This window comes from Mobula hypostoma, chromosome 9, assembly GCF_963921235.1.
Source record: "Mobula hypostoma chromosome 9, sMobHyp1.1, whole genome shotgun sequence".
In the NCBI taxonomy this organism is placed as follows: Eukaryota; Metazoa; Chordata; class Chondrichthyes; order Myliobatiformes; family Myliobatidae; genus Mobula; species Mobula hypostoma.
This window is the reverse complement of record NC_086105.1, coordinates 126,878,535-126,890,644: the sequence shown is the minus strand read 5'-3', so window position 1 is coordinate 126,890,644 and position 12,110 is coordinate 126,878,535. Positions and strand designations below refer to the sequence as shown.

At 36.8% G+C, this 12,110-nt stretch overlaps 1 protein-coding gene across 1 annotated transcript in view; it reads right to left on the bottom strand.

The window, feature by feature from the left end:
- The window catches only part of snx29 (sorting nexin 29), a 581,542-nt gene that overhangs the window by 420,337 nt on the left and 149,095 nt on the right, over positions 1–12,110 (bottom strand). Inside the window, exons 13-14 of the mRNA XM_063059095.1 lie at positions 10,580–10,708; positions 1,205–1,290 (exon numbers count right to left, since the gene is read on the bottom strand). Coding sequence (XP_062915165.1) covers positions 1,205–1,290; positions 10,580–10,708 — 215 coding nt within the window. The remainder of the gene's footprint in view (positions 1–1,204; positions 1,291–10,579; positions 10,709–12,110) is intronic.

The window sequence follows — 12,110 nt, the reverse complement described above, 5'->3', positions numbered from 1 at the left end:
AAAAGTTGACAAAGCAAACATATTCAGGAAAGCCCACTGCTGACACCTCTAGGTATATACATTGTTAAGTGCCATACATTATTCCTTTCCTACTATACGGACACTCAAGCTACATTAAATGTTCTGGTCATTTGATGTAATGAATTCAATACACTTTCTGGCAAGTGAATTTCTCACTGTGCAAGACTATTTACAAACAAGAAAAGTTGTATCATGCCAAAATGAATTTGTAACTCCATATATCCTCAACTGCATTAGGATGCTAACTTCCACATCATTAACCTCTTTCCAGCTGCTTCTGAAACATTCAGGTGGTTTTGTCACATGCATCAAATTTCCTACACTTTCTTTGTTGATAGTCTATTTCTCCTCTTAAGTTCATGTACAGCTGTGCTATCAAAATTCTACCTTGCACCTACTCTGCTTGATAGCCCAATTTAATACTTACACCCTGGATAGTGATTGCTATGTAGTACTATGTAATCCCCAAAAGCAGTGTAATTCTCCCATACCCATTTCCAAATTCTCAGTATTTACCACATTGTTTCAGTGGTCTGAATTCAATTACTCTGGATCCCTCTTTAATCTCTTTTTCCTCTCCACTTCACTGTCTTTTCTTTAAGGACCTCCTTGAAATATAATATTAAGCCAATGATCACCATTCCTTCCAGCTCCTTCTCAGGTTTACTTTTGAATTGTTCTGAACATGTTTAGAAATGCATTCCATACTACCTATATGTAATTGCAAAAAGAATTAGACATTTGTACCAAATATGAGATGAGTGACACAGAGACTCAATAGTATTTTTAAAATCCTTTCATTCCTCATGACGGGGGCTAATTTCCTGCACGTTATCCCAGAAATTTTATAAATATTTGGAAAAATTATATTTTTTTCAAATGTCAAGTCCATCAAATAAACCACATTTAAAAAGCTATTCCCTGTTGCCAAATGTACTCAAATCTCATCGTATTCTTTATCAACTTATTCAATAGTTAGTGCATCCAGCTGACAGAAAAAAATCATTATATTTCATGTCAGTTAAAGCACCTGAATTACTTTTTGGTATATCAATATGAAAGAAATTACTCACTTATCTTTAACCTTAGAGAGCTATTTTATACCTAGCTTTTAAACAAATCTTACTGCATAATACATTTATTATATTCAAACTCTCTCGGATGACTGATGCTATATGCTTACCATCATTGACTTGGCTTCCTTCACGCTTTAACATTTGAACAGCTCCTACATACTTCTTCAGTTGTACCTTCAACACCTCATTTTCCCTGCAGAATCAAAATAACGCATGAAGTTAAGAAACATTACCAGGTAGCAGAAGAAAAATATGATATAGATTATATTCCCAATCGTTCACCAAGTGGAAGATCAGGTGCTTCAAGGTTTATTTTGCAACAAGTTTACAATACAGCTCAAAATATTTGATTCTCAAATTAGCAAGGCAATTGTTATGATCACATTGTTTTACAGCAACATAGTCAATTTGCATTAAACATTATGTTGCTGAAACAAAGATTCAGCATAGTTATTATAGTTATCAGACAAGATATCACATCAGGTTCATCATTTTTTCCTCTGTGAAATAGACTTAATGATATCATTGAATTAATGAAAAAGCAAGCAAAATTTTCTTGGTATCCTTCAAAAACATATTGCTCAATCATCAGCAATAAATTCACTAGTCAATTAAACTCATTATGATTATCATACTGGACGAACTGACTGAAGCCACCTCCTTGAAGAGCAACTGCACTCAACTATTGTATTGGCTGTGAAGTGCTTCAATCAAAAACTAATTAAAACTATGAGATAAATGTAATTCTTATTTTTGCTCTGACACATTTTGTTTCATACTACATTAAAATTAAAAATCATTTTTTAAAAAAGCATTGTCCAATTTTAGGAACACAACAGGATACTGAAATCAGAATGAAATTCACAGGCATTGTCAGCACATAATAAACTCACTACACTGTCCTCAGTGAATTATCACCACTTTATCACCAACAGAAATTAATTTCATACCTGATGCCTCCCATGACATATGGTAGGTTTCATCATCACATAGTAAATTACCAAGCTCATCTAATTCACTCTGCAATAATTACAGGGCTGTGGAATACTTTTTTAAACAAGAGTTTCATTACACATAACTCATATTACCTATGTAAGTACAAAGTTCAAATGCTGTGAAATCCTTGCCTGCTTTTGTTAAATCTGGATTTGATAATACGAGCACTTTACTGACCAGCCTAAGATCACACATGCCAACATTCTCTTCAGCTCAGGAAAGCTTTCCTATTTATTCATATTGTAACACAAAACTAATCTCTCTCACTCTCTAACCATGTGCCTCCTGGCATCCATCTAAGGATGAAAAATTCTTAAATTTTAAAATTCCCCTCATTTGCAAATCGTTCCAGAACTTCATACCTTCTCATCTCTGAAATCTTCATTAGGCCTACTTTGAAGTCTCGGCAGTCCTCCATTTATGCCTTTGTGCCTTTATGTTGAATTTTAATCATATCACCAATATTAGACTTCCTTTCAGTTACCTTGGCCTCAAATTCACTGCCAAAATTTATGCTTCACAAAGGCTCATACCAAAAGATGGCAATTAAAACCTCTTTCTGTGATCAATTTTATGGTCAGACTTCCAAAATCTCTTTCTGTTGATTAGTAACAAACTTATTTTGATATCAATCATGCAGTCATTAAGCATTTTATAACATTTTCGTAGCTCAGAAACAAATCTTTTGACCCATAATGTCCTTGTCAACAATTAAATACAGATCTATAATAATCCCATTTACTTGCACTCAATTCATAACTTCCTATACCTTGGCAATTCAAGTTGCGAGAGTGTCTGCTTCTTCTGGGTGAAAAACCTCTACATCAAAGTGCCTCTAAACCTGGGGTCCACAACCCCTTGCTTAATGGTATTGGTCTACGCTGTGAAAAAGATTGGGAACCCCTGCACTTCCAAACCTATGCCCTCTGGCCTTGGCCACCTACCAAGGAGAAACGTTTCTTGCTGTTTACCCTATCTATGACTCTCATAACTTAGATACCTCATTCAGATCCTCCCCTCACACTCATATGCACTGAGGAATGCAAACCCAGTCTATCTCGTCGCTCCTCACAACTTGAAATTTCTCATCCCAGTCAGCACCCTGGTAAATGTTCTCTTCACTTTCCCCAGTATAATTACTTCCTTCCTATGGTGTGGTGACCAGAACTGCACACAACATTCAATCTGTGACTTCACCAATGGTTTCTAAAGTCATACCAAGACCTTCATGTCTTTATATAACCCCAACCCTCCACCTCTATATGCAACACCTAATACTTATCAGGATTAAATGCCAACTGCTAGTTCTTGACTGAATTTTCCAGTTTATCAGCATCATTCTGTTACCCAAGATACTCTTCCTCACTATCAATACGACCACCATTTGAGTCATTTGCAAACTTTCCAATTACACCTCTGCACTTACATCTAAATTGTTAATTGATATAAGAAACAACGGATCCCAGCACCAATACCAATTGTACACCACTGGTCACATGCTTCCAAACACAAAAGCAATTCTTCACCATAACACTCTTTTTAATCCAATTCCCAATGCGTCTTTGCTCCAACCTTTTGAACCAGCCTTTTATATGGGACCTACTGAAATCCACGTCAACCACTTCAACATATTTTTGCAAGATCTTCAAAAGCTGATTTAAATTAGTCAGACAAGAAATCAACTGAACTCAGTGGCCTGAAAGACCTATTTTGGTGCTGCCTCTCTCTGTAATTCCTTTACCCACTCTGTTAAAAATGCAACATTAAGTTTATTGATGCCATTTGAACCTTGACCAGTGGGGCCCCACATTTATTTAATGTTGCTAACATTGAGACTTAATAATTATCATCAAGACAGAATTCTTACAAGAATTTCTAGTATCAGTCCCTGATGCTGCCTTTCCTTTGAAGTTTCACCCTAATGAAAAAGCTTGGCAATAATATCTTAAAAATGCAATATTTCCTTAAATCAGACTCTTACTGATTGTCTTCCAAAATAATGGCTCATCCTAAATTTATATAAAAAATAACATTTTAGTCTTATTTGACCTCCCTTAATTCCCATAAAATTGTGTCATTCAAAATAGAAATTATAAAAATTGAATAAAATAAGTTCAAATTAAATCAACTCCATTTAAGACAAATTTTGCAAGGCTTTAGTCTTCAGAGTCCTTCTGCCCAGAAAGATAAGGATGCATAGAATGTCAGGATCCCTTCTTGCCCAGAAACAGCAACAATAACCCAAATGCATAATGCATTACCTCTAGTGGCCAAAAATATATTAACTATTGAAGCCTGCGCTTTGAAAGTAATTCAATTCATTTCAAGGCCACAAAGGCATAAGCTGGCACTGCAATCATAATTATTCAAGGCACATTACTTTTCCATATTTCTCTCTGCCAACTGAAGCAGTTTATAAACCATACTTTCTAAGCACAGCTGGGCCACATTTTTGTTCCTGATATCACTGGCAAATCTGAAAACCATATTGATTACTGAACAATATTATAATACAAAGCTGTTCAATAATTTCTGTTCATCCAGGTACTAAACAATTCCATAAATCAACAACATAAGCAGCTACACAACACTGGTTATACTGTCTATTAATCTATGAAGGTAAAATAAAATTAAGATAGATGATGACTGCATTATAATATAAAATGTAGTTATAACTAATATTTGCACTAACAGTTTAAAGAGATTGTCAATGTACCGTGTATGACTGAAATAAACCTTTGCAATGCAGCAAATAAAAAAAACTATATCGATTTTTGAGCCCATCATGTTAAAAGCGAGCATAATTAGAAAATGAAATAAGTTTTCTATTTCCAACACTAAATATGATAAGCACTTCCAAGCCACATTTAGCAGGTTCCAAGCAAATCTTTCCACTGTGACTTGATACGACTCAATTTCATTCTGGCTATATCATTTGTTTTCAATTTTCAAAACGAAACACTCTCGTAGCCAGTCTGAGTTATATTGTGAATTACTGCAAAATCATAATCACTTTTATGCTGTTCATTTTTAACAAAAAGGAAATGGGTGCCATTTGTCCATGATTGTTATTCACAGGATCCTAACAGTCAGAAGAGCAGAAGAAATGAACCATGATCTTCAGGGTGTAGAATTGTTATTTTTCTTCTATTTTTTCCACGGTAGTTTAACTTTCCTTTACTTGCTTGTATTTTTATATTATAATCTATATATTTTATATTATCTCACATACATGTAATTGTTCGGTAAACTTTTCAGTAATTGCTTTTGGGGAACTGTACAAAAGGATGAGTTACACCTGAACCTAAGAGAGTCAAATATCCTTGCAGGCAGGTTTGCTAAAGCCATTGGGGAGGGCGTAAACTAGTTTGGCAGGGGGATAGGAACTGGAGTGATACGGCTGAAGATGTGGTAGTATACAAGTAGATGCAGTGTGTAGTGAGATTGTAAGAAAGGACAGGCAGATGATAGAATAAAATTGCAGTCTGTGGGACGAATTGAAGTGGAACATGGGGACAAAATCTTAAAGGGTGACAAATACAGGACTGAAGGTGTTATATTTGAATGCATGCAAAATACAGAATAAAGTAGATGATCTTGTAGTGCAGTTATAGTTATACAGAATGGAAGGTATGACAGGGGGGCATCACTGAATCCTGGCTGAAAGAAGATCATAGTCAGGAGATTAACATCCAAGGATAAACTTTGTATTGAAAGGACAAGCAGGTTGGCTGAGGGGGCCAGGTGGTTCTGTTGGTCAAAAACAAAATCATATTCTTAGAAGAGGTGACATATGATTAGACGATGTAGAATTCTTGTGGGTAGAGTTACGAAACTAAAAGGGCAAAAAGACCCTGATGGGAGTTATATACAGGCATCTGAACAGTAGCCATGATGTGGGCTACGAATTACAATGGAAGATTAAAAAAAAGGCTTGTAAAAAGGGCAATATTACAATAGTCATGGGTGACTATTGTAATGTAAATATGCAATATGCAAATAGATTAAGGAAAATCAAGTTGGTGCTGGATCTAAAAGAGGAATTTGTAGAATGCCTATGAGATGGCTTTTTAAAGCAGCTTGTGGTTGAGCCCACGAGGGGAAAGGCTATTCCGGATTGTGTGTTCTGCAATTATCCAGATTTGATAAGGGAGCTTAAGGTAAAGGAACCCCTAGAAGACAGTGATCATATGATGATAGAATTCACCCTGCAGTTTAAGAGGACAAAGCTAAAGTCACATGTATCAGTATTACAGTGGAGTAAAGGGAATTACAGACGCATGAGAGAAGCTGCCTAAAGTTGGTTAGAAAGGGACACTAGCAATGATGATGGTGGAACAGCAACGGCTGCAGTTTCTGAGGGCAATTTGTGAAATGGAGGAAGGATACATCCCCAAGATGAAGAAGCATTCCAAAGGGAGGTTGAGGCAACTATGGCTTTAAGGGAAGTCATAGACAGCATAAAAGGAAAAGAGAGAGCATATAACAGAACAAAAAATGGCGGGAAGTTAGAGGATTGGGAAGCTTTTAAAAAACCAACAGAAGGCAACTAAAAAAGCCATAACAAGAAATGGAGAATGACAGTGAGAAAATAGTAATGGAGGGTGGGGGGGGTCAAAGAAATGGTGGAAAAACTTAGTAAGTCAGACTTCACTGTGGAAGACACTAGCCATAGGCCAAAATTCAAGAGTGTCAGGGGGTAAAAGTGAGTGCAGCTGCCATTACTAAGGAGAAGGTGCTTGGGAAGCTGAAAGGTCTGAAGGTAGATAAGTCACCTGGACCTGATTGACTACACCCTAGGGTTCTGAAAGAGGTAGCTGAAGAGATTGTGGAGACATTGGTAATAATCTTTCAAGAATCATTGGTTTCTAGAATGGTTCCAGAGGACTGGAAGATTGCAAATGTCACTTCAATCTTGAAGAAGGGAGGGAGGAAGAAGAAAGGAAATTATAGGCCTATTAGACCAACTTCAGTGGTTGGGAAAATGTTGGAGTCCATTATTAAAGATGAAGATTTGAGGTACTTGGAGGTGCAAGATAAAATAGGCCAGCATCAGCATGGTTTCCTTGAGGGAAAATCTTGCCTGGCAAATCTGTTGGAATTCTTTGAAGAAATAACAGACAGGATAGAGAAAGGAAAGTCAGTGGATGTTGTTTACTTGGATTTCCACAAGGCGTTCGACAAGGTGCTACCCATGAGGCTGCTTAAGAAGGTAAGAGACCATGGTATTACAGGAAAGATACTAGCATGTATAGAAGATCGCCTGTCAGAAGAGAAAGCTGGGAATAAAGGGGGCCTTTTCTGATTGGCTGCTGGTGACTATTGATTTCTGCAAGGGTCAGTGTTGGGATTGCTTCTTTTCACTTTATATATCAATGATTTGGATGACGGGATTGATGACTTTGTGGCCAGATGGCAGACAAAATGAAGATAGGTGGAGGGGCAAGTAGTGTTTAGGACAGGGGGAGGCAACCTACAGCCCATGGGCCAAATCCAGCCCGCAAAGGTATTTTGACTGACCCACAAGCAAATATTGGGATACCATACTTATCTGACCCGCCAGTGATTTTTCTTTATTCTGAATGTTTCACACGACCACACTGATGGACACGCATGGTGTCTTATTACACTGGCCCCAGGTTCTATTTTGTTCCAAACCAAACACTGGTATATACGAATGACGGGAAGGCAGACTACCTTATTAATATGTATTAGATATTCTCTGTGCACTCACAGGTTTTCAGATGGGATCATTCAAATTTGTAAACAGAAACAGCGTCACTGTGTTTTAACAAGAAATCCACACCAAATATCCAGATATTTACATGTGCTACAATACTTGTTGAATAACCTGCGTTTCGAAATAAAATCGAAGTCAAAAATTCCAATGGCAATGAATGCAAAACGCAGGAAGATGCACACTGAGTGCCGAAATTTCCAAGACACTTGGACACTAGATTACTCCTTCATCGAGCAAGCTGGGAAACCACTTTTTTTTGTGAAAATGGCCCAAGAATTGAGAAAAGAGTTTTCATCTCGTTTTGCTGATTTTCACTTGCACGCAAATGAGTTCAAGCTGTTTGCTACTCCATTTGATGTGGAGGTGGACACTACATCAGAAATTTTTCAAATGGAATTGATTGAGATGCAGTGTGACGACATATTGAGATCGAAATTTCATTCTGAAGATGTGTCAGTGCTTGACCTCTATAGAAAATATATTCATCCAAGTGGGAAGTAACCTAACTTAGTGAACCATGCAAAAAAGATGGCATCATTGTCTGGCAGCCCTTATCTGTGTGAGCAATTATTTTCAAAAATGAAGCTCACCAAGAACCATTTGAGAACAAGATTGACTGATGCCCACCTGGATAATGTCTTGCTCTTGGCATCAGCAAGTCAGACACCCAATATTGAGAAGCTTTCAAGTAACAAACAGCATCAAGTTTCACATTGATTTATCGACTATTTGCATTAAAATTTTCTTTTTTATTATACTTAATTTACCAACATTCAATGCATCATGTTCATACGTTTTATGTCTAAAGATTCTTGTGTCCTTTTAGTAGATTCAAAAGATGCCTTGATTGAAATAAATTGCAAGTAAACTGAGTTCTTCGATTACTAATTGGCATCCTTGGTTAAGCACAAATGATTTTCTATCATGTGTTATTCATTAATTTGAGGCAAAACATAACTAGATATATTTAAATGGACAATTCTCATATTTCAATTTTTTATGGCATTTATCTGGCCCACCATCCGCTCATTAATACGCGATCCGGCCCACAGAGGCAAAAAGGTTACCGACCCCTGGTTTAGGAAGCAAGGAGTGTGCAGAAGGACTTAAGACAGATTGGGAGAATGGGCAAAGAAGTGGCAGTTTAGTTATAGTTTATAAATAGTTATATAGTTTAGTTAGGTGCAAGGTCATGCACTTTGTTTGAAGGAATAAAGGCAAAGACTATTTTCTAAACTGGGAGAAAATACAAGAATCAGAGGTGCAAAGGGAGTTGGAAGTCCTTGTGCAGGGTTCCCTGAAAGCTAACTTGCAGGATGAGTTGGTGGTATGGATGGTAAATGCAATGTTAGCATTCATTTCAAAAGCAGAAGGATATAAGAGCAAGGATGTAAGTAATCTGACTGGCCAACAGATTTCCACATTACTTTCAAAGTATTCAGAATGGTTTTCCTCCATTGTTTTGTCCTTAAAATCATATTTAAACTTTAACAACCAACTTTTCCCCCATATACACTTAATGTGTACATATTATATCTGTCCATAAACACAAGAGATTCTGCAGTTGCTGGAAATCCAAAGTAACAAACACAAAATGCAAGAGAAACTTACAAGTCAGGAAACATCTATGGAGAGGAATAAATAGTCGACATTTCAGGCTGGGACTCTTAATCAGGGCATCCTGTCTCTTGTATGTTGGATTACACAGCAATCTTAAGTAAACTTTCTGGGGGAGCTGATTGGAGATGGTGCAGAAGAGTTTTGAGGCCAAGTCTGATCACAAGAAAGCAATTAAAGTTGGTGATGCAGGTAAAAGCATCCCCACTCCCTCAGGATTTAAAATGGTGCTGTAGGGCACTTACTTATTTCCTATGTTTGCACATTCAAAAATCAGACAGCAGTGGGGAAGAGGCTGTTCCAGAATTGTTTAGTATGTGCCTTCATGCTTCTGTACCTCCTTCCTGATGGCAACAATGAGAACAAGGCATGACCTGGGTGATGGGGTCCTTAATGATGGATGCCGCCTTTTTGAGGCATCACTCCTTGAGGATATCCTGGATACTGAGGATTCTAGTGCCCATGATCAACCTATCTAATAGCTGACCACAAAAATTAAATGTAACACACCTTATCATTTTCATTGAAAATACTAAACAACACTATTTGAGTAGCTTGAAATGGTTAAAACCTTTTCCAGTTCAGCCAACAAAACCTCATCAGCTTTGAAAATCCAAATGTCTCCTTCTATTTCAAACTAATAATATAACATAGCTAAGGTAATTCATTTGTATTTTCTAAGTTTGATTTACTTTTTGAACTTTATATAAGGCTAATGATTTAAATACAAACCACAACCACAGTAATCATGTTATCAGTACTTGAAATGGATAACTCAGAAATAAAAGTAATAAAAGTTTGACAAACAGGAAAGTGCTCATTAGGCTTTTATAGCTGTTTTGTAAATCAACATCAAAATTGGTAATATGGCATACTTACTAAAATGTGTTTTAACATAATGACTCCAATAAGTATCGTTTAACATAAAGCATATATGTTTAAGGGAAATTTTGTTCTTCCCACCTTCTGCATTTAATATAAATTTCTCACATCCAAGCCACATTCTGAAAGTAAGAAAGTTAGTATCAAAAATCCTTCCTTGCACAGATCCCAATAGCCTCCATAGAACAATGACTGATGCACTGTGCTTCTCCACCCATTCTTTCAGTTTGATTCACCTTTCTCCTACCTTGCCAATGCCTGAATCTTGGCAGCATGTCGCTCTTCCTGCTCTGCCAGTTTCTTTTTCTGGTTGTCAATTTCTTGCCTGAGCGCTGCAGAATGTTCCATCTCACCATCAAGTAAGTTTCGCAGTGATCTGGAAAAAAAGAATTTACCATCTGTTAAACCAGATCTTCAAAGCAATCTGGTGTAGAAAATGTAAAACTAAGAACTTCAAAATGTCTTTAAAATTTACACTAATCTTTGACTCCTCATCCATAAATTATGAAATATTTTAAATCTCATATACAAAAGCAAGCTTTAAAGGTATTTTGTCTCAGAGATATTTACCACAGATTGAATAACATATTTTGTTCTCTAGCCTAATTTTTTCCTCAGTGCGAAGTTTAAAATTATATCATTTATAGACTAAAACAAAACAGAACTTACTAAAATATATAAAAGAATACATTAATCACTTCAAACAAAAAAATTCCTTGTCAACCTACATTCCTAAACTTTTACTTAATTCTCTCCCAAATTTCATTCCAGCTTTCATCTGTCAGCTTCTGTAACAAGCAGCTAATTACACAATTTCAACACATCCGTTAAATTAAACCATTCTACTCTGAAGTCTTATTCCCACTACAAACATTTCCTCCTTATTTATGCCATCTCCTTTGGGTTTTCTGATCTTGTGGTCGTTGACAGAGGTTTCTCCAACATCCTTCTCCGATAACTTCCCTGGCCCTTCTTAAATCGTGCTTCTTTCAGAAGTCCACTTATGGAAACATTTCTACCCCAACCCACTCACTTCCTCACACTGGTCTGTCTAAATTTTGGCCATTGTACCTTTCACACCTTGTTAAACTACTCAACAGTTTCCTTACATCTTTCTTTTTTTCTAATTTTCTACTCACAACCATTTGTTGTCTACCATCCCTATCATTCTCAAATTTGAGCACGTTCAGCTGAAGTCTGATATACTGGCTTAGATATCTATTGCCAGATGTGCCTTGGCCTTCAAGTTCCCCTCTTCTGTAAATGTACTATATTCCTGGCTCATTCCGTAGTAAGAAAGTGCAAAATGCCTTTTTAAAAGTCATACTAGAATTCTTCCACTCCATGAGCCACCAAGTGCGAATAGCTCACAGACTTCTTTATCACCAGTAAGATGATCTCTAGTTCATCTCTTAGAGATCTCTTTCTAGTTTGTACTCCTTCCCCACCCAACCCGCCTTCTTCTTAATCTGGCCTTTTCACCTTTCTTTCTAGTCCTAATGAAGGGTGTGGCCCAAAACATTAGCTCAGATGCTGTCTGACATACTGAGTTCCTCCAGCATTTTGTGTATGTTTCTCTAGTCAATTGTTGCTTTAATCAATTTTTCAGGATGCAGTATAGCTGGCAAGGACGGGTTTTTACTACCCATTCCTGATTAAATATTTAACTGTACCTAAAATATTCTTTTTGTTAAATATTCTTCCGACAGTTAGACTATCTCTTTATCACACCTTTATCTCCATGGATACTGCATGACCCATTGTGTTTTACTCCTCCA